Source organism: Equus asinus, chromosome 2 (genome assembly GCF_041296235.1).
Source record: "Equus asinus isolate D_3611 breed Donkey chromosome 2, EquAss-T2T_v2, whole genome shotgun sequence".
NCBI lineage: Eukaryota > Metazoa > Chordata > Mammalia > Perissodactyla > Equidae > Equus > Equus asinus.
In genome coordinates this window covers 62,491,666-62,515,756 of record NC_091791.1, presented here as the reverse complement: position 1 = coordinate 62,515,756, position 24,091 = coordinate 62,491,666, and the positions used below count along the sequence as shown (strand labels likewise).

Sequence of the window (24,091 nt, the reverse complement as noted above, 5' to 3'; positions counted from 1 at the left end):
CTTTTCATATTCTTAAATTTTTCTTTCCTTATGCTTTTTATTTAAAAAAAAAAGAACTGATAACTACTCAAAATGACTAACCACATATTTCCATTAACGGATATTTTTAAAATTTGGTATTTGTGAAACATCACTGCTTAGCTCTTGGGCCACATCAATGAAACTAGCCTACTTTATATGACACCTCCCATTTATTTCTAAATACATTTTAATCTGGCTTCTGTCCCTATCACTCCACTGTGAGTTACGTAGCTGAGGTCACTATTGACATCTTATTTTCAAATTCAGTGAACTTTTTTTTCTTTTAAGATTTTATTTTTCCTTTTTCTCCCCAAATCCCTCCAGTACATAGTTGTATATTTTTAGTTGTGATCCTTCTAGTTGTGGCATGTGGGATGCCACCTCAGCATGACTTGATGAGCAGTGCCATGTCTGCGCCCAGGATGCGAACTGGCAAAACCCTGGGCCGCCGAAGCAGAGCGCACAAACCCAACCACTTGGCCACGGGGCCGGCCCCTCAGTGAACTCTTGTAGGCCTTATGTTATTAGACATCTCTGTTACATCTGATATTATTAAACATTCTGCCATACAAACTCACTATACTTCCTAAGACTCTGTCTTAGTTCTCCTGCTAAAAGCTCACTATTTCTTCTTCTATCTTCTTCCATAATTCTTCTTCACCTATCCATCCACTAAATGTTCTATCATCCAACCTACTTCTTCTTTTACTTTATACCCCTTCTCTAGAAGGGATCATCTACTGGTTGCTTTAAATACCACCTACATAATGATAATGATGATGATGATGACGATAATGATAATAATAGCTAACACTTATTGAATGGCATTGTGTCAAAGTACAATATGTTTTTTTATTGTACATCTCTCCAGCCATGAATCCTCTAACCACAAGAAACATAAATCAAACTCTCTCCTAATTATGCCTACCTAGATATCACATATTCAATTCATGCATGAAAAAAATTGAACTCAATCTCTCTAACCCCTCTAACATGTCCTTCTCCCATACTCCTCAGCTTAGTTGTACATATCACCATCTACTCAGTCACTAAAACCAAAAGTTGTAATGTCATCCCTGATGCCTCTGTCCCCTTCATTAAATCAATCATCAGGAATATTCTTATTGAAGATCTTTAGGGGCCGGCCCTAAAGATGGCTGAGTGGTTAAGTTGGTGTGCTCCACTTCGGCGGCCCAGGGTTTCACCAGTTCGGATCCTGGGTGCAGACATGGCACCACTCATCAAGCCATGCTGAGGTGGCATCCCACATGCCACAACTAGAAGGATCTACAACTAAAGTATACAACTATGTATTGGGAGGCTTTGGGAAGAAGAATTAAAAAAAAAAAGGAGATCTTTATAGAAGACGACCATTATAACACTAAAATATTATGAACTTTCTCCCAACCATTCTATCCTAACTACAAAGATCAAGTTGCCATTCTCTCAACAGGTCTATCACAACAGCCTCTTCTAATCTATCTCCTCAAATCCACTGACTGACTACAGACACAGTGATTTATATAATTTTAAATGTGAATCTGACCACATCATTTCCCTGTTTAAACCCCCTCATGTTTTCTCCACTGGGACATGAGAGACATCCCAAGCTTCCTGGTAGCCAATAATATTAGCTAACACACAGCAAATACATAAATTATCTCATCCAATTTTCATATTATAATATTCCTATTTTATTCACAAGGAAGTTGAGCTTCTACAGATTAAGGAACATAACCAAGGTCATACAACTGCAAGTAGATCCAGGGCACAATCTTAACCTCTATTCTACAATGCCATAAATGAACTGATTTCTTTCTACATCTGTCTCCTCAATTAGAATTCTAGCTGCTTAACGGCAAGAAACTTACTTAACACTATATTCCCAGTATTTGGCAAAATGCTGACCACAGAGCAAGTGCTCCAAAAAACTTGTACTGAGCTGAAATAAACTGTTAAAAGCGAATCCATGTTTAGGGAAGCCTTAGGAATACTATTTTCCTCATTATTCATGTAAGGTCTGAACATCAGAGAATCTACAAGGAAGACCACCTAAGAATATCTGGGCAAAAGGAAGATTTCATAAATGAGTCTGTGTTCATTTAGTATCCATACTTTAGGTCTTATTTGAGAAAAGCCTCACAGCAATTCAAGACCAATCACTTAATAAGTGAAACAATATAAAGATTCAGAATCAAAAATGCTAGTTTATTTCAAATTCTAGGAATCTAGACTTCTAAAATAGAGAATTAGAATAACCAAAGATCACCTTTCTTTTTTTTTTTTTCTTTTTTTGAGGAAGATTAGCCCTGAGCTAACTGCTGCCAATCCTCCTCTTTTCACTGAGGAAGACTGTCCCTGAGCTAACATCCGTGCCCATCTTCCTCCACTTTATATGTGGGACACCTACCACAGCATGGTGTGCCAAGTGGTGCCATGTCCGCACCCGGGATCCAAACTGGCCAACCCCGGGCTGCTGAAGCAGAACGTGGGCACTTAACCGCCGCACCACCAGGCCAGCTCCTATCATCTTTCTCTTAATGCAGGTCACAAGATAACCAAGTTAAAAAAAAATCAAAACTCAGTACCATTTCCAAATACCAGCAATAATCTAGAAAATGTTATTGAAAGAAATTCTACTCACAATAGCAACAACTTTATTTTTAAAATACCTAGAATAAAGCTAACAAAACAATGTACACCTACGAAGAAATAATAAAATGTTGCAATAAGACCTCAGCTACCCTAATGTCATAACCATTAATCACGTGACTATTTAAATTTAAATTAAATTTTAAAATTCAATTCATCAGTTGCACTAACCACACTTCAAATGTTCAAAGCTAAACATAACTACTGGTTACCATGCTGGATGGCACAAATACAGCATTTTCTTCAAGGCAGCATGTTGTAGAGATAACAACTTATCCCAGTATTCATTTTTACTTTAATTACTTCTACAGGGTTTGAATTTTTCTCAAAGGACATTTCTTTTTATGATTTTTGAAGCTAACAAATTTAGCAACGATCACTACCATAAGATGTACAAATCTAAAAAGAAAAACCTAACCATTTTGTACCCCTGTATTTAATGTACTTAGAGCCTATGGGTTATTGAAATATATAAAACAATACCTAAAATAGAGAAATATATGTATCTACAGAAAAACTCATCTAGTAAAGATCTTTTTTCCAAATTAATCTTTAAGTGCAACACAATTCTAAACAAATTCCCAGAAAGAATTCTGTAGAACTTGACAAGCTCATTCTAAAATTTATGTACACAAAGAACCAAAAATAACTAAGAAAATTCTTGAATAAGAACAGAGTGTAGGGACTTGCCCTATAAGACATCAAGTTTATTGTAAAGTCTTAGTAGTAAAATAAAGATAGAGCTGCATTAGTTCAAGGACAGACAAACAGACCAGTAGAAAAGAACTGAGAACCTAAAAACCAAGCTACAGATAAATAAAAATCAGCATTGCAGGTCACTGGGCCTGATAGCTAATTTCCCATAAGGAAAAAAGATTTTTAAACTGGATCCCAACCTCACACCACATACAAAAATCAATTCAGGTCAATTAAAGACCTAAATACACAAAAGCGTAATGTTAAAACTTGTAGAAGAAAGCAATACAAAATAGCTTTCTAAAGAATTAACTATAAAAGTGTCAGAGCATTTCACAATTAGTTTTAAAACAAAGCAATAATATCTTTTTATATGGAATCTTACTTGACACTCTAAACACTGTTTCACCTTCAATTCTAATACACTCATTTATAGAAGTAATTCATCTTAATTTATACAAATAATTCAATTGTAAATTTTCAGCATTGAATAATCAATACTGAAATATATGACCAACTGTAATTACTTTGAGTATTTGTGAACATTAAGTAATGTCATTCATGCATGCTTAATCAAAACTTACCTACAGTTTGTATGATTATATTATTAAAGATTTATAACTGTGAGAAAAACATCTATTTCCTCAACTACTCTAGTTTCCCTTCTTAAAACTGAGGATTTTCATGTCTAATGATGGTTTTTATTTCCCAATTACCATTTCATTAATTCTCTCATTCCTCTTACTTCTGTAGCATTTATCTGATGTCAGGAAAAATGAAGACAAATCTGTCTTACATATTCCTTCCCTCCCTTTTCTATCCCCATTAATACATACCTCTTCTTTTATTCTCCATAATTAGACTCACCCTCATCTGGAAGAATTTATATGTTCCATATTTCCTCCTCCCCTCACATCGACTGTGTCTCTTCAATATGCTAGAAAGAGTATTTTCAATAGCCTACTTCCTGCCACAAGTCTCCCTACTTCTTTTCAGTTGTCATATTTTGGCAAACTGAACACATTAAAATTCACTAACTTAATTTTGCTTTTTATTCAATTAGATAAAGATCCTGAATTTTTCTTATTCCAGGGAAAAACTAGCTTTACAATCTTGAAATAAACAATAGCATATTCTAGAAGAAATGCAATTTTGGGGTATCAAATAATTATCTAATTGATATTTCTGAATAATTAGATAAAGATTCTGAATTTTTCTTATTCCAAGGAAAAACTAGCTTTACAATCTTGAAATAAACAAAAGCATATTCTAGAAGAACTGTAATTTTGGGGTATCAAGTAATTATCTAATTAATATTTCTGAATCATGGCAATGCTTTCTCTTCTGGAAACAGGTCATCTGTAGGCAACATACCAACCTCCCAATGAAAGAAGTGCTTTGTTTTGAAAACTTAAGAGGAGTATTGCTGAGTCTTTCAATCTCTGACAAAGGATTTATGAATCTACTCTAATGTACTAATTAAAACTAAATATTAACAATTTCAGGAACAAATTACATACATTTTCCTCACCTATAATATACCTATAATTGAAGGAAAATAGAATTTCATTAAGTTTATAAACCTTTACATATCTACCATAATGTACACCAAAAAAATCTGGATATATAATTGAGTTTTTCACTTTCAAATTAATACTTCCATTATAAGGTAGCCAAAAATAAAGAATACAGGTTTTATAATGAAAACGAACCTGTATTACAAATCTCTGCACTATGACTCATGCATTTTTGGTCATGAACACATTTCTTAAGCTCTAAGTTATTCTTTATGAGGATATCTCTCTCATAAAGTTGTTATGAAGACTAAACTGATACCATATAAAAGGACACCTAACACATGCTGAATAAATGCTATTATCAGATAATAATTGTTGAAAACTACTATACTCTTATTTTCTCTTTATTCTTGAAAGTTTTTCAGATGGACTGTCTATGGACCTTCTTTAGATTCAACCCTTTGTGATGCACTAATCCAATTTGCAAAGACAGCATATGATGGTTCTTGTTCTTACAAAAACTGTTCTGAAAAGCTTGACAAACAAAAAGCATATCTGTCAAGAGATTTTCACATATTGAGGTATATGGGGTAGCTATTGAGGTTCAAACTGATTCGGCTTAAACTAAAGAAGCCTGACTTATGGTCTGTCAAACCATAACACACATTGTACATCTGCTTTAAATATTAAAGAACGCACTCTCCTAAAATAAGAATGCATAGTTCCCCTCCTGCGCCCTATCCTATCCTTAACACCCTATCGATAATGCCCATCTTATAGTCATTTGCAAATGAATACCTTTTTAAAACTTTGATGAATATGTATCCTGGGCATGTTTAATGTATGTTCCTTGTTCTAAAATGGTATTAAGACTGTACTGAAAACCACGCTTCTCCAGAAAGCTTTCTTCCTTTGTGCAAACTGCCTTCTTGGGTTATAATCCTCACCCTACCTCAAGTAAAACTCACCTTCTCTCTCTTATCTATAGAATGGTTATGGGCTATTTTGTATCAATAATCTGCATGTGGACAGCAGCTGACCTAAGGTAACCGAAACCTCAGGAAGCAAAACTGTAGATAAGAGGGGACTACTGTATATAAAAGATTCATGAAGATACTTTTCCTAATTGTCTCTCTCCCCAGCAATGTTTATAACTGCTGCATGCAAGGCTTATACTATGGATATTTAATTATAAACAGTACAAAAAAGATTATTGAGCGTCCTTTCAAGTAAGAGATTATTAGGAAGCAAAAGAGAATAAGTAAATGAGAGCCAAAAAGGTCATAGGAAATTGTAAATGAAAGAAAAAAACCTTTTATTCAAAACACCGTGATACCAGCTCAACACAAGGTTAACATAAGGGAAGCCACATTGTAGAAAAGAACCATATTGTAATTTTGAATTACCTTTGATTAACTAACCCAGACATGCTCTGTAGATTTTATGGCCCCTCCCAGTTGCTTTAAATTGACAACTTTGTTCTTTTGAGTTCCTTAGGAATGTGATGACCCCAAGGCAGAGAGTCTATGCTAACAGCCATCATCAATGACAACTGAAAGATCAGGGTATAGGGCATTGCTCTGGTCCCTGATGCGTATCTAGTAAAACAAAAGACTATCAGGAACTAAGACCAGATGTCTGCCCCTACCTGGAGATCAGATGGAGGCCCCACTGGGATTAGGTCTATTTTTCAGGGTCTGTTAAAATTTGGGTTGTCTATACTTCTTATCCTTCTGGTCCAATACTTGATTATAAAATGTGCCTTTAGATGTTGTTCCAAAACTGTTGAGCAAGGTACAAAATTCTAATAATGCAAAACGTCAACCTGAAGCCAGGAACAAGGGAATATTTCCAAATGAGTGCTAAACAGTTTCACTCCTCTAACCCAGATCTACACCCCAATTCAGCAGGAAGTAGCTAGATGGGTCGTCACCCCAAATCCCTCAAGAATAAGGAATGATCAAAGAATAGGAGGACTGAAACAGGCTGAAACCAGCAAAGAGTTAGCCACTGATGATTAAGCAGCTAGGAACTAAAGGTTTTTTTTCCTTTTTGCAATTACTAATTACAGCTTTTAGTTGTTCCCCTGCCATCGTTAACTGTGCTGTTTAGGCAATATGCTGACTCCCACTAGGTTCCCATAGATAACATCTTCCTGGAGCCTGAGTCACCAGGGTGATGGGTGATTGAGCTGGTTTTCAGGAAAACCACTTCAGGCCAGTTGAGACCATCAACTCATCACCTGGGTGTGTGCAGATGTCCAATAAGCTACCTTGTGACGTCAAGAGGCTAAAAACTTGAACCTGAGATCATGCTAACACCGACATTTTGTGAACATGTGTCCTGTGAAGAGGCATGAAGTCTGACTACACTCACACAGATCATCAATTACCTCACTGTTCCTCACCTACAATCATCTATCTCCACATTTAAGACCACCTTTCCTACTCCATAAATATCCCTAAGTCCCTATTTTTGGGGAAACAGATTTGAGACTTATTCTCTCTCTCGATTCCTCACACAGCTGGCTTGTGATTAAAACCTTCTCTGTCCCAATCTTGTCGTCTCAGTGTTTGGCTTTCTGGGAGGTGGGCAAAAACACACCTGGTGCAGTAACAACTGCTTGTTCGAAAAATTTTAAGTTAAGATCATCATATTAATTATATAAATTGTTGAAAACTTAAAACAAAGGAAGAGGCCAGCAATTAACAAAAGATTTGAACTAAAGAAAAGAAAGATAATAATTTATTTATCTAGCTATTGTTCTGTGAGGTAGAAACCAGGCTTACACTTTCTGAATCCTCAAAATATGGCATATAGTTATTATTATTAGTTTGTACAATATGTTTTAACTACCAATAATTTAATAATCTAGTTAAGCAATAAGGGTAGTTAGCATCCCATGGTAGAAAAAGAAACAAATAAGGATCGGGAGATACAGATCCCATCTCAGGTTTGCACTGCTAACTGTAATCATGAGCAAAGGATTTAACTTCTCTGAGCCTGTTCCTCTGTTGTAAAATGAGCAAAGAGGATTAAATTTAATCTCCAAATTCAAATCCATCTCAAAAATTCTATGAGTCTGTAGTTACACATTTCCTGCTGCTGTACATATAATAATAGTGAAATACACATGCACATCCCTTAGACTTCCACTTAAATATGGCAGAAAGAGTATTCTTCCTTCCAAGACACTATTAAAACAATAATAAAGGTACAAAAAGGGGTGAACATTCACAGGATCAAAAAGAACAGTAATGTAAGCATTAATGGGCAAGCAGTTCCTACAAACTTTCAGAAAAAGGACAGCTGATGAGCAATTTAGCAGAGGTGAAGAAATTAAAATCTCAATTGCAAATGAAAGAGGCTAGATGATTAGCAAGCCTAGTACACCTGCAGAAGCCCTAAGTCTCAGAGGAAACAGAGAAGGCATGGAGCTAAAAGTAGGGAAACTAACTACCATCTTGTTACAGGCTCTTAAATAATACATCCTGATATCGGTTCCCCCACACTGAACCCAGCATATACATGGTTACAAACAAAAGCATTCATCCCCATTCCCTGCTTCTTTAGTTACACTCATACGTCACACTCACACAAAAGTTTTGGCTAATTGCAGGCCCTTGAAGGTTATTACAGGGAAGCTGACGTCCAGAGAATATCAAGAAACCAAAGCTTCCCAAGCCCAACTCCTCGGCTTCCTGGCACCAGAGTCCACCATGGAGACAGCCAGCCAAGGACATCCTGGAATCCCTTATCTCCTCCCCTCCTGCAAGCAGCTGAAGGCTGGTAAAAAATTCCAGCGAACAAGGTCACAGGCTTTCTCCCTCCCCACATTCCTCACAAACCTTTAAAACCCTTCACCCGTTTCTTAACGGGAAGCTAGCAATTCTTAAGGCACTAGCTGTTGCTTTGCTCCCTAAGCAATAAAGCAGGAAGACTTTATTCTTCAGAATACCTAAAGAAAGGAAATTGGAAGACTTTTCTGTAAAGAAACTGAACAGCCTCAGAAAAGAGACTTCCAAACACTAATGCTAGAGGTCACTCTCCCAAAACTAGGCTTTTATCATAATCAAGCCACAATAAAGTCCCATCAGTCGACAACCCCAATCCATGCATACCAACCTTCCAATGAGGTTTTTAATGTGAGGCATGGGGTGGTGGGCATACATTTGAAAACAAAATTGTTTTGCTTTATTTATTAGTGCTCTTTGGCTATGTAACAAATTCACCCACAACTTAGCAGGTTAAAACAACAAATAGTCATTATCTCACACAGTTTCTGAGGCTCAGGAATCCAGGAGTGATCTAATTGAGTTTTTCTGGCTCAAGGTCCCTCATGAGGTTGCAGTCAAGCTGTCAGCCAGAGCTGCAATCACCTCAGGGCTCAAAAGAGGATGGAGAGTCCACTTCTAGGCTCATTTAATGTGGCAGTTGGCAGGTCTTGGTTTCTCTCTGGCTGTTGGCCAGAGGACTTCTATCTCCAGCCACATGGGCCTCTCCATAGGGTAACCTGAATGTCCTCAAAATATTACAACTAGCTTCTCCCAGAATGAGTAATCCAAAAGAAAGAGACAAAAAGAGACAGACAGAATGAGAGTATATAAACAACTGAGAGTTGTTGATGGAAAACACAGTCTTTTACAAATTAAATCTCTGAAGTAGCGTACCATCACTTCTGCCATATACCCTTGGTTACACAGATCAGCCCTAGTGCAATGTGTGAGGAGACAACTCAAGGGAATATCAGAAGGAAGGGCTCATGGGGAGCCATTTTGGGAGCCAGCTATCACAGTCTGCCTTCTCATCCTCAAGGTGCCTCTGTTTTTTTCTCTGCCTCCTGTTTTTCATATCCATGTATAGTACCTCTCCAACATTATACGCGGTTTGGTCTGTAGGACGTATAGCAAGCATACGGCAAAAATGACAGCATGTCACTTCCAAGATTAGGTTATAAAAAAGACTGCAGCTTCCATCTAGGAAAAATGACTCTCTTTTCCTCTCTCAAATCACTGGCAATGGGGCAAACAGCTGCCATGTTTTTAGGAAACTCAGAGGTCCACGAGGTGAAAAACTGAGGCCCTCAGTCCAACAGCTCTTAAGAAAATGAGGCCAGCCAATAATACGAGTGAGCTTGGAAGCAAGTCCTTCAGCCACAACTGAGCCTTGAAACGACTGCCACCCTGGCAAACAGACCAACTGCAATTTCATCAGAGACCCTAAGCCAAAACCACTCAGCTAGGCCACATTTTCAAATTCCTAACTCTCAGAAACCGTGTGATACACTAAATGTCTGTTAGTTTAAGCAGCCAAGTTTTAGGGTAATGTGTTACACAGCAATAGTTACCTATTATTATATAGCAATAGATAATTTTATAAAAATCTTTTAAAGAAAACTTGTAAAAGCAATTCAGGATTGTTACAAAAATCTTAAAACTGTATAGATTGTTGAAATAAAAGTACCCACCCTAGGCAACCTACCCTCCCACAACTTTTTCTTATTCCTATGCAAATAAATGGAATGAGATTTTTAATCTTACCCTTAAATATGAACAGACAGCCGCAGATCACCTAATACTAGACGAAAGTCTCCATCATGAAGGAGAAAGACCACAACAAATAATCACAAAACAGAGATCCACAGGGAACAGAGATGAATCAGGAAATAGAAGATAAACCTTCAAAAACCAAACAAAACCATCTCTAATATGCTTAGACGCACAAGAGGAAAAAAACAGCATCCATAACACAAGAACAAAATGTTACATAATATAATTTACTAACACCAAGGACCAAAAAAAAAGATCTTAAAAGCTTCCAGAGAGAAGAAAAACTGGTGATATACAAAGGAAGGAGATGCATTGGATGCTGGAAGACAATGGTACATGCCTTCAAAATTCTCAAAGAAAATTATACTCACCAATCAACAAGGTGTGAGGGAAAAAAATTTTCAAAGATCATCAGACATACACAAGGATTCAAAATATGTACCATACATGTGCTCGTACACTTTTTATTTTTTTTTTAATGAAGATGCCCAGAGCCCTGCTTGGCTGGGCTTGCTCTGGCCTGTGTGCTGGGTGAGAGGAAGACTGGAGGCTGGGACAGCACTGGAGAGGCTGTTGTAAGACTCAAGGTGAACAGGTATAGACCCTGTACCAGAGTCAAGGTGGTCCAAGTGAAAGAGAGGAAAAGCTGGGTTCTAGAACCCGCATCAGGTGTGTCATAGGTGCTATCTGGCTGACCTGGGGAGGACAGATTTCTTTTTTGGTGTGGGGGAGGGGGAGATTAGCCCTGAACTAACATCTGTGCCCATCTACCTCCATTTTCTATGTGGGACGCCTACCACAGCATGGCTTCATCAGTGGTGCGTAGGGCCAGGCCTGGGATCCCAACAGGCAAACCCCAGGCCGCCTAAGCAGAGCATGTGAACTTAACTGCTGCGTCACCAGCCGGCCCCTCATACACTCTGTATCTTAGGAAGTTACTGAAGGATATGCTACATGCATACACCCACACACACCCACACACACAAGAGGAAACCGATAAAGACGATATGAGACGCAGGAAACGAGAAATCCAAAACAGGAAGTCAAAAGGTCATTCCAGGAAGACTATTGTTTTAAAAAAAAAAAAAAAAAGTCTAACAACACAATCAGTTCAGTTTGGAGCACAAAGATGGAGAACTCTAGAAGGGAGGTTACCAGATGAAAAGAGGTTGATAGACACATATTTCGGGGATTAGGAAAAGGGAGGGAGAGGAAAGAGGTTAATAGGCTCAGGATAGATTTAATAAAGTGGTTTGAAAATTTGAACAAGTGTGCAAACGCAGAATGCAATAAGTAAGTGCAAGATAAACAAAAAGTTTTATAAGTAATCATAGTCCACAATTTTGTTCACAATGATTACTGATTTGTTTTCATGTAATACAATAATATAAGGAAGATAAAGAGGGAATGATGGTAGGTAAAACAGAGCTAAATCCTTAGCTACTATAATAGGAGTCAATATAGAATACCTAAAATAGACGAACCAAGTAAAAGCTAGAGGACACAGACCTCAGATACCCCCTAAGCCTGGGACTGCTAGTTACATGGTGTGCACAAGAAATTAACCTTCGGGGCCGGCCCGGTGGTGCAGCGGTTAACTGCTTAAGGGCACACGTTCTGCTTCGGCGGCCCGGGGTTTACCAATTCGGATCCCAGGTGTAGACATGGCACCGCTTGGCACGCCATGCTGTGGCAGGCATCCCACATATAGAGTAGAGGAAGATGGGCATGGATGCTAGCTCAGGGCCAGTCTTCCTCAGCAAAAAGAGGAGGATTGGCAGCAATTAGGTCAGAGCTAATCTTCCTCAAAAATAATTAATTAATTAATTAATTAACCTCCAATTCACCTAGTCTCACAGTAAATATTCAGGAATGTACAGGGAGTTTTTACCAGTTACTACCACCTGGTCAGCAAGGAGGTAAGTAATCAGAGACTCTTCAAACAATTAAAGCTACATCAACATAAAAATCCTAGTAAGCACACCAAAAACAAAGTTCTCAGAAGGTCAGAGAGAATCCTCTCCACCATCACCCAGTAACATGATTAGGTAATCTCCTCCCATAAGGACCTGAAAACCAATAAAGTGTGCCCCTCCACATGGAGTACTACTGCGTCCTCAGTTCTGGAAGCCATCCTGATGGAATCATGTTCTTGTAACCTTTCCTTACATTCAAGGAACTTCTATACTTTGCCTCTCCAATCAATCACCCTTATGGAAATCACATAGAGCAGTATTAGCATATTATTTAGAAACAAGTCAGATACCAGGAAAAAACAGCTAATAGAATTAAAAATGTTTTCTGAAAAAAACAGCAATTATGGGGAATGGAGTAAAAGGGGAGAGGCAGACAATGCAGAAAAGAACCAACATTTTTCCCTAAAAATATTCAGTATTAGTTTACTTTTTAACTAGTATTAGTTTTACATTGATACGTATTTTTTTCATTGACAGGGTCAAATTTTTTTTAAAATCAGAATCAGAAAACAAATATTTTATCAAAAAAATAGTGTAAGATACTAATAAGTATATACTTAATTCATTTGTTACAGTACCTAGCAAATTATTCCTGGATAATTTACACAGTTCAAATGTAAAACATTTATCTTAAAATGGTCTGAAATGTAAGCTAAACATAGTCCACTGAAATAAGAAGGAACACTTTCAAGTGTATTTTGGGAGTTATAAGAAAAGGGACTTTTTTACCTTTTATTTCAGAGTCTAAAAATTTGCTTTTTACCTCCAAGTACTGATTCCAAATATCAAAGTTAAAAAATAACATCCTCCCAAAATAAAAAAATAAAACTTTGGCTGGCCATTGAAGATCAGCTGCTAATGAAACAAAGAAGCTACTTGAGGTCACAGTAGTGACAGCACACAGCTGCCAGATTATACTCATTCTGATCACATTTGCCAGAACTTTTAAAAACAAACATCTAAACATATTGTAGAGTAAAACAGCAAATTAGCTAAGGCTACACATAGTATTATCCCATAAACACAAGCATCCGTCCCTCCGTTATACATGCCTAAGAGATGTCTGGAGGCATGTTCATCAAAATAATAAAGTTACACGTCATAAAACTTCAGATTTTTCACTTTCTCTTTGTATTTTTATATGCAGTTGGATTTCTTTAAAAATAGTGACCATGAATTAGTTGATTATCTAAACAAAACATCTCACACTAAGCAAACAAAAGGGATCTAACTTCAAACCCATGAAATTCATGTTCAATTATTTTATTTTCTTTTGTTCATAAAGCTTTCTTGGGGTGTAAGTGGCATACAATACACTGTATATATTTAAATATACAATTTGGTAAGTTTTGATACATGTTTATACTCATGAAATTATCACACAATCAAGACAATGAACACACTCCTACAAGTTCCATTCTGTCCCTTTGTAATCTCTCCTTTCCACCCTCCACCACACTCTGGCTCATGCACATGAAACCAAGGATCTGCTTTCTGTCACTATAGATTAAAGTTTCTGTTGTCTCATATAAATGGAATCATACAGTATATTTTCTTTCTTGTCTAGCTTCTTTCAATGAACATAATTATTCTGAGTTTCATCCAATTAACACTTTATTCATTTTTTCTATTTCTGACTAGTATTCCACTGCATGGGTGAACTGTCTAATGATTCACCTGTTGATAGACACTTAGGTAACTTCCAGGTTTTAACTATTAAAAACAAAGTTTCCATGAACATTTGTGAACAAGCCTTTGTATGGACACATGCTTTTACTTCTTTTGGGTAAATACCTAAGAAGGGAATGGTTGGATAAAACAGTACCTGTATGTTTAACTTTTTAAGACTGTCAAACGCAGTGCAGCATTTTACATTCCTATGAACAGAAAGTTCCAGCTTTCTTCCACATCCTGACCAAAATCTGCTTATGCTAAGTTTTAAAATTTTAGCCATTCTAACAAATGTACAGCTGTATTTCACTGTGGCTTTAATTTACATTTCCCTAATAACTGAAGAAGTTGAGTATCTTTTCATGTGCTTATTTGCCATCCGGGTGGCTTTGGTGGATGTTCAAATCTCTCACCCATTTTTTTATTGGTTTATTTCTTTTCTAACTGAATTTTGAGAGTTCTTTATATATTCTGATCAGTAGTCCTTTATCAGACATAAGCTGTGCAAAGATTTTCTCCCAGTCTGTGATTTGTCCTTTCAGTCTCATAACAGACTCTTTACAATAGCAGAAATTTTTTATTTTGATGAAGTCCAATTTATCACAGTTTTTCCTTTATAGAACATGCTTCTGGTGTTATACATAAGAAATCTTGGTTTAAATCAGAGTCACGAAGATTTCCTCCTATGTTATCACCTGGAAGTTTCATAGTTTTAGCCTGGCCATTTAGTTCTATCAGTTAATTTTGTATATGGTACAAAATATGGATCCAAATTCATTTTTTAGCACATGGATATCCAATTGTTCCAGCATTGTCTGTTGAACAGACAATCCTTTCTCCACTGAATTGCCTTGCACCTTTGTCAAAAATCAGTTGTCCATTTACATCTGGGCCTACTTCTGGACCTTCTATTCCATGACAACAATATCTTTATGCCAATATCACTGTTTTGATTACTGTAGCTTTATAATAATCAGGCAGCAGCTTTCTTATAGATTCCATTACACATTCTACACAGGTAATCATGCTTTTGAAAATAAAAACAGTTAATTTCTTCCTTTGCAATCTGGATGTCTTTTTATTTCTTCTTGCTTGCTGCCATGACTAGAATCCTCCAGAACCACTGCATACATTTTGAAGTGGTGAGAGCTGACAGCCTTGAATTATTCCTGATCTTAGGGGAAAGCATTCAGTCTTTCACATTAAGAATTATGTTATCAGTAGGCTTTTCCGTAGCCTAACCTTTAGGAGGTTAAGGAAGTTCCGTTCTATTCCTAGATTGCTATAAGAAATTTTATGAGGAGTAGATATTGGGTTTTGGCAAATGGTTTTTCTGTGTCTAGTGAGATGATTATATGATTTTTCTCTTTTAGTTTGTTACTTTGTTAATATACTGAATTACTCTAATTACATTCCAAATGTTAAACTTACTCTATATTCCTAGTATGCTATTTAATTCTGCAGTAAGTGATATATACAGTGATACTTGTGTAAATGCAGGTAAGTGATTTTCAACTTTCCCTATCACTTTGTATTCAAAGTTGGTAAGATAATTATAGATAACAGAACGAAAACATATCAATCTCAATATAACAATAAAAAATATAAACAGAAGTTAGAAAGTAGAAAGAAGGGAAAATAGGGGCACTGGTAACTTCATCCTACATCATGAGAAGTAAAGGGATTCTACTCAAAGTTGACAGAACAAGACATTTTAAGAAATTTATGTATATTATATTATTTAAAAGTACAAGGTAAGCAAAAGCACTAAAATTATTAACATAATTGCATGAAGGAGAGTTTTTGATTAGCAAAGCATATTTTAAAAATTTTAATCTCAATTTCTTAGGATAAGACACATCCTCCAGTTTATCCTAGGCCCCCCAACCCATTTCCTATTAGATTAAATTCTTGCCTGATTCTTTGACATTCGAGTTTATTCATACAAAGAGTTACGGACATAATATCCAGAACATTAACAAACAGAATTTGTTAAAAATGCTTGTCCCTCCAGAACTAGCAGTATTTCTGTATAGTAGCAATGAAAAATCCAAAAATGAAATTAAGAAAACCATTCCATTTACAATAGCATCAAAAATAACGAAATACTTCGACTTAAATTTAACCACAGAAATGCAAGACTTGAACGCTGAAAACTACTAAACATTGCTGAAACAATTTAAAGAAGACCTAAATAAATGGAAACACATCCCCTGTTCATGAATTGGAAGTCTGAATATTGTTAAAATCGCAAAATTTCTAAAACTTATCTACAGATTTAATGCAATCTCATTCAAAATTCCAACTGTCTTTTTTGCAGGAAGGGACAAACTGATCCTAAAATTCATATGGAATGCAAGGGACTCCAAATAGCCAAAACAATTTTGAAAGACAACAAAGATGGAGGGCTCACATGTCCTGACTTCAAAACTTACTACAAAGCTACAGTAATCAACACAGTATGGTACTGGCATAAGGATAGACATACAGATCAATGAAATAGAATTGAGAATCCAGAAATTAACCCATACATCTATGGTTGATTGATTTTCATCAAGACTGCCAAAACCATTCAATGGGGAAAAGAATCTCTTCAACAAATGGTGCTGGGACAACTAGATTTCTAGATGCAAAATGAAGCAAACCCTTAACACATATCTTACACAAAAACTAACTACCCAAAATAGACCAAAGACCTAAATTTAAGAGCTAAAACTATAAAACTCTGAGAAGAAAACATAGGCATAAATCTTCATGACCTTGGATTTAGCAACAGATTCTCAGATATGACAGCAAAACCACAAGCAACAAAAGAAATAAACTGGACTTCATCGAAATTAAAAACATCATGTGCATCAAAGGACACTATCAAGAAAGTGAAAATAACCCACAGAATGGGAGAAAATGTTTGCAAATCAAATATCTGATAAGGGTCTACTATCCAGAACATATAAAGAACTCTTACAACTCAACAACAAAAAGACAACTAAATTAAAAACTGGGTGAAGAACTTCAAAAGACATTTTTACAAAGATATACAATGGCCAATGAGCACATGAAAAAATGCTCAACACCATTAGTCATTAGATAAATGTAAATCAAAACCACAATGAGATACTACTTCACACCCACTAAGATGGCTATAATTTGAAAAAGGGAAAAGAACAAGTTTTGGCAAAAATATGGAGAAAATGAAACCCTCATACACTACTTCTAGGACTACAAAGTGGCTACCCAAAAACTTAAACACAGAATTACCATACGACCCAGTAATTCCACTCCAATGTATACACCCAAGAGAAAGGAAAATATATGTCCAGACAAAAACTTGCACAGAAATGTTCACAGCAGCTTTGTTCACAATAGCCTAAAAAGGAAACAACCAAATTGTCCATCAACTAATGAATGGATAAACAAAATGTGGTATATCAATACAATGGAATATTATTCTCCCATAAAAAGGAATGAAGTACTGAAACATGCTATAACATGGATATACCTGGAAAAACATTATGCTAAGTGAAATAAGCCAGACACAAAGGTCACGTACTATATGCTTTAATTTATATGAAATAAAATGTGCAGAATAGGCAAATCCATAAAAACAGAAAGCAGACTGACAGTTCTCAGCAGACTGGGCATTGGGTCGGGGTGGGGAAATGGCAGGCAGGGATAGTCAAATCACTTGGGTATGGGTTCCTTTTTGGAGTGATGAAAATGTCCTGGTAATAAATAGTGGTGATGGTTGTACAACACTGCAAATGTATTGGCAGTCAATGAATTGTACACTTTAAAGCGGTTAAAATTACAAATTTTATTTCAAGTGAATTTTACCTCAATAATTTAAAAAATACTTCCCCTGGGCACAGAACTTGGGGTGTTCAAGGGAAAGAGAACCTTGTTTCCTCATTATTAATCTTTTTTCACTACTTAATTTTTCCTCTGTACCAAATAGTCTCAGTCAGTGAGATAAATAAACACAAACTGATTTCTCAGCTAAGTTAACAAAATCAAATATTACTATTAAGGGAAAAATACCAGAGGTTTGTGGCCTTTTGAATTATGTCCTGCATATTCTTCTTGTCCTCTCTAATCCTCTTTCTTCTCCCATATATATTACGATACCATTACATATGCAGTTCACTGACAGTAATATAAAAATTAGGGAATTAAATGATTAGGTAAATCATACATATTTCTTTCTTGCAAAGAACAAAAAATAAATTTCAAGTGAAAACAGCACAAGGAAGAAACAAATATACCCAAATTTTCTCAGGGAAAATTGTGGTCAGTTACTCAATAAATAATGATAGTGTACTTGCTATTAACAGGTTTAGATTTCCTGAATTTTCCTTCAATTGAAGGTGTTAGACAGTAAATTCACTTGTAAAGTTTTCATCAGTTTTGCTTTAGATATAAGTTCCACATAGTAAATATGAAGACTTTAATACTTACTTATCAAGGAAATCCTTATCCACTACAGCAGAGATATCCAGAAGAGGATTTCCCATTCCAAAGAGAATATTTTCCCTAAAAAACATAAACAAAATACAAGTTAGAAATACTTCTGAAAACAAGTTGATGTGTAAAATGTACAAATACATAAATAAATATCTTCACCTTGAAAATAAATCTGACATGCTACTTTATTAAACCTTTTGATTCGCCTATTACATGTAAGATAACATTTTAGAGGTAGCCCAGAGACATTTAGGAAGGATAATGACTTTTAAATTGGATGAAATAAAATACAACAGAAGAAGTAGCAAGATCATGGGACTTTTTCCTTCATGTTCAACAGCTAATGACTGATGCTAATGAATTACAATGTTCTTTTTTAAAAAGCAAAAAAGGTCTATCACAACAAAATTCTATATTTAAACATGACAGATAATTAGCTGTAATGAGTAAGATACCCATTTACTGAAAGTTATTAGGGAGAATGAGGAAGTCCTAGAGGAGTCCAGGCAAGAGCCCTATCCTTGAAAAACTGATAACTGTGGTAGGGCCTTCACAACAGGTATCATAGACAATGCATTTCTCAATTACATTTAACAGACTGATGAAGTCTGTTTTCCAAAATTGTTTACCATATGCTCAAAACTGAGGAAAGAACAGAACTCCACCACAAGTGATGCCTTAACAGGAGCCCAACTGACAGCATGAAATGACCAGTGGCCATGGGTGGGTCAGCATCAATGGGAGGAATTCTTATAGTTTATTCAATAAAATTTGCCTCTGTGTAATTTCCCATTGGTCTCCAGTTTAGTGAAGATCTCTGACAGTTGCCCCCAAATGAGTTACCATGCTCACCATTTGGAGACTATCAGTAATATCAATAGGACCAGTACCCCACTGTTTAAGAAAACAAGCTATAGAGGAGAGTGATATCAGCATCACAGCGGTGGGAACTGTTCCCTTTGTCGCTCCCCTCTAAGTTCCAACTAAATGGACCTTCATTAATCATCAGAGGATTCCCTGCACAGCACAACAGGATGTCTGACCGATCCATGCAGCCCTGCAACTGAAGGTGGGTAAACTGGATTCTCAGGAGGCAGTGGACCTAGGTGAGCATACCCCTCTCCCACCCTGGTAGCAGCAATCTAGATCTTTCCTCACACAGTAGCCAGCACGACCATAACAGGAGGCAGGGGCAGGCTAGCCTGTGCGAATACTTTCTGAGTTGCAGCTCAGCCTGCAGGAGTGCACACCATGTCACAGTGGCCCTGCCCATGGGAATGCTCCCCACTGAGTGGCTGGGCCTGCGAAGGAGCACCCACCAAGTGCAGCAGTTCAGGAGAGCCACCTGAGAGAACAGAGCTGCCCTGCATACAAAAGGAGTGCCCCTCCCCTCTCACCTAATGCACCACCTCAGCCAGTAACCTGCCAAGTACAGTGGTCCCACAGCAGAATGACCCACCAGCAGAGCACAGAGGCCCTGCATGCACATCCGTGGGTGAATGGACAAGCAGATACAGCCAGCGCACAAACACAGAGCAGCCCTACCAGCACAACCTACAGTAGATGCAGTGGGATCAGAAAACACAGCTACTGCCCACCCGCAGTGGTGGCAGGTGGAATCTGCGAACTGATACTATCAAAAATACACCAGTAAATGATCACTTCAGCAAGAACTACGATGAACTACATTAACAGTTCAGAGCACAAGGAAAATGACAACTCTCCAGAAATGAATCATGAACTAACAGAAATTTACACTCTAAATGACAGCGAATTCAAAATAATTATCATAAAGAAACTCAATGACTTACAAGAAAACTCAGACAGAAAGTTCAGTCATCTCAGGAATAAAATTGATAACTAGAAGGAATAATTTATAAAAGAGATTGAAACTATTAAAAACAAACATGGGCAAGCCTGGTGGCACAGCAGTTAAGTTCACGCATTCTGCTTCCGGCGGCCAGGGGTTCACCAGTTCAGATCCCAGGTGCGGACACGGCACCCCTCATCCAGCCACGCTGTGGTAGGCATCCCACATAGGAAGTAGAGGAAGATGGGCATAGATGTTAGCTCAGGGCCAGTCTTCCTCAGCAAAAAGAGGAAGATTGATGGTAGATGTTAGCTCAGGGCTAATCTTCCTCAAAATAAATAAATATGTAAATATGTAAATTGCATGCTATGTGAATTATATCTCAATAAATTTAAAAAAGTAACAGAAATTATGGATATTAAGAACACAATTAATGGGATAAAAAATAATCTCAACTCCATAAAAAATAGAGCTGATGCAATGGAGGACAGAATTAGTAATTTAGAGGACAGAAACATAGAAATGCTTCAGGTGGAGGAGGAACGAGAACTAAGACTTAAAAAAAAATGAGGAAATTCTTTGAGAAATATCCCAATCAATTAGGAAACGCAACATAAGGATTATAGGTATTCCAGAGGAAGAAGAAAAGGAGAAAGGAGCAGAGAGCTTGTTCAAAGAAATAATAGCTGAGAACGTCCCAAATCTGGGGAAAGCACTAGACTTACAAGTACATGAAGCCAAAAGAACTCATAATTACATCAATGAAAAAAGACCTTCTACAAGACATACAACAGTAAAATTGGTAAAGTCAACGACAAAAAAAATATATATATTAAGGGCAGCAAGGCAGAAGAAAATAACCTACAAAGGAACCCCTATCAAGCTTGCAACAGATTTCTCAGCAGAAACCTTGTAGGCTAGAAGAGACTGGAACGATATATTCAAAATACTGAAAGACAAAAACTTTCAGCCAAGAGAACTTTATCCAGCAAAACTATCCTTCAGATATGATAGAGAAATAAAAACTTCCCCAGATAAACTAAAGCTGAGGGACTTCATTGCCACTAGGCCTACCTTACAAGAAACACTGAAGGGAGCCCTCCTATCTTAAACTAAAAAGCAAAGGCTTACAAAGCCTTGAGCAAGGAGAAAAATACACAAATGGAATCAGAAAATTGCAGCTCTATGCCAGAATAGGTTAGTAAACACTTAACTATAACATTAAAGACAAAGGGAAGGAAAGTATCAAAAATAACTATGAACACTTCAATTCAGTCACAAATTCACAACACAGAAAAGAACAAGTTGAGACAATAAAAACTCAGAAGGGGAAGAGGGAAGGGATGGAACCAGCTTAGGCTAATGGAGATAAGAGGCTATCAGAAAATGCAGTATCTTATCTGAGATCTCTTACACAAACCTCATGGTAACTACTAAACAAAAAAAATCAGAGCAGAGCCATGAATCATAAATAAAGAGAAAACCATCACAGAAAACCAGCCAACTGAAAAGGCAGTGAGAAATACAAGGGAAAAGAAACAAGGGAAACATAGAACAATTGAAAAACAAGAGAGAAAATGGAAGCATTAAGCCCCCATATATCAATAATCACTCTAAATGTAAATGGATTGAATTCTCCAATCAAAAGACACAGAGTGGTTGGATGGACTGAAAAACAAGATGCAGAGGCCGGCCCCATGGCTGAGTGGTTAAGTTCGCACACCCCACTTTGGCAGCCCGGGGTTTTGCCAGTTGGGATACTGGGCATGGACACGGCACCCCTCATCAGGCCATGCTGAGGCAGCATCCCACATAGCACAGCTAGAGGCACTCACAACTAGAATATACAACTACGTACCATGGGACTTTGGGAAGAAGAAGAAGAAAATAAAAAGGTTGCCAACATATGTCAGCTCAAGGCCAATCTTTAAAAGAAAAGAAAAACAAGACCCAACATTGTTAGGTCCAGGAAACACATTGCTGCCTCCAAGAAACACATGTTAGCTCTAAGACACACCCAGGCTCAGAATGAAGGGATGGAAGACAATACTCCAAGAGAACAGCAAGCAAAAGCAAGCAGGTGTTGCCCTATCAGACAAAGAAGACTTCAAGACAAAAAAGGCAGTGAGAGACAAAGAGGGGCACTATATAATGATAAAAGAGACATTCCACCAACACCACTTATGAATGTATATGGACCTAACACAGGAGCACCAAAGTATGTAAAGCAACTATTAACAGATCTAAAGGGAGAAATTAACAACAACACAATAATAGTAGGGGACCTCAACACCCCAACACCCCACTTAAATCAATGGATAGATCATCCAGACAGAATGTCAACAAGGAAATAGTGGACTTAAATGAAAATGTAGACCAAGTGGACTTAATAGATATATAGAGAACACTTCATCTGAAAACAGCAGAAGACACATTCCTCTCAAGTGCACATGGAACATTCTCCAAAACAGACCATTGGGAAACAAGGCAAGCCTCAATCAATTTAAGAAGACTGAAACACATCAAGCATCTTTTCCAACCATAATGCTATGAAACTAGAAATCAACTACAAGAAAAAAGACAGGGAAGTCACAAATATGTGGAGACTAGCCAACATGCTACTGAAAAAGCATTGGATCAATGAAGAAATCAAAAGATATTTGGAGACAAATGAAAATGAAAATACAACAAATCAACTCTTATGCAATGCAAGAAAAGTGGTCCTAAGAGGGAAATTCATAGGAATACAGGCCCACCTCAACAAATAAGAAAAATCTCAAATAAGTAATCTTAAACTGTACCAAACACAACCAGAAAAAAGAAGAACAAACAAGCAAAAAGTCAGCAGAAGGAGAGAAATAATAAAAATTACAGGAGACATAAATGAAATAAAACCAAAAAAAAGTAGAAAGGATCAATGAACCTAAGAGCTGGTTCTTTGAGAAGATAAACAAAGTGGACAAACCCTTCGCCAGACTTACTAAGAAAAAAAGAAAAGCCTCAAATAAAAGAGAAATGAAAGACGAGAAACTAGAATGGATACCAGAAAAATACAATTAAAATACTATGAAAAACCATATGCCAACAAACTGGATAACCTAGAAGAAATGGATAAATTCTTAGACTCATACAACCTCTCAAAACTGAATCAAGAAGAAACAGAGAGGGGTCGGACCACGGCCGAGTGGTTAAGTTCACACTCTCCACTTTGGTGGCCCAGGGTTTGGCCAGTTCAGATCCTGGGTGCAGACACAGCACCACTCATTAGGCCATGCTGAGGTGGCGTACCACATGCCACCATTAGAAGGACCCACAACAAAATATACAACTATGTACTGGGGGGATTTGGGGAGAAAAAACAGGAAAAAAAAAAGATTAGCAACAGTTGTTAGGTGCCAATCTTTAAAAAATATATATATAAGAAACAGAGAATCTGAATAGCCTAATCACAGGTAATGACATTGAAAGAGTAATCAAAAACCTCCCAAAAAACAAAAGTCCAGGACCAAATGGCTTCTCTGAAGAATTCTCCCAAACATTCAAAGAAGATTTAATACCTATCCTTCTCAACGTAGTCCAAAGAACTAAACATGGACGCTTCCTAACTCATTCTATGAGGTCAACATCACCCTGATACCAAAACCAGACAAGTACAACACAAAGAAGGAAAAGTAGAAGCCAATACGACTGATGAACACAGATGTAAAAATCCTCAACAAAATATTGATAAACGGACTA

At 37.0% G+C, this 24,091-nt stretch overlaps 1 protein-coding gene across 2 annotated transcripts in view; it reads right to left on the bottom strand.

Moving 5' to 3' along the window:
- Nucleotides 1-24,091, bottom strand: part of ADK (adenosine kinase) — a 528,114-nt gene that overhangs the window by 442,423 nt on the left and 61,600 nt on the right. For both annotated transcript variants that reach the window (XM_014860631.3, XM_014860632.3), the window contains exon 2: nucleotides 18,538-18,612. In XM_014860631.3, the coding sequence (XP_014716117.1) occupies nucleotides 18,538-18,612 (75 nt within the window). The remainder of the gene's footprint in view (nucleotides 1-18,537; nucleotides 18,613-24,091) is intronic.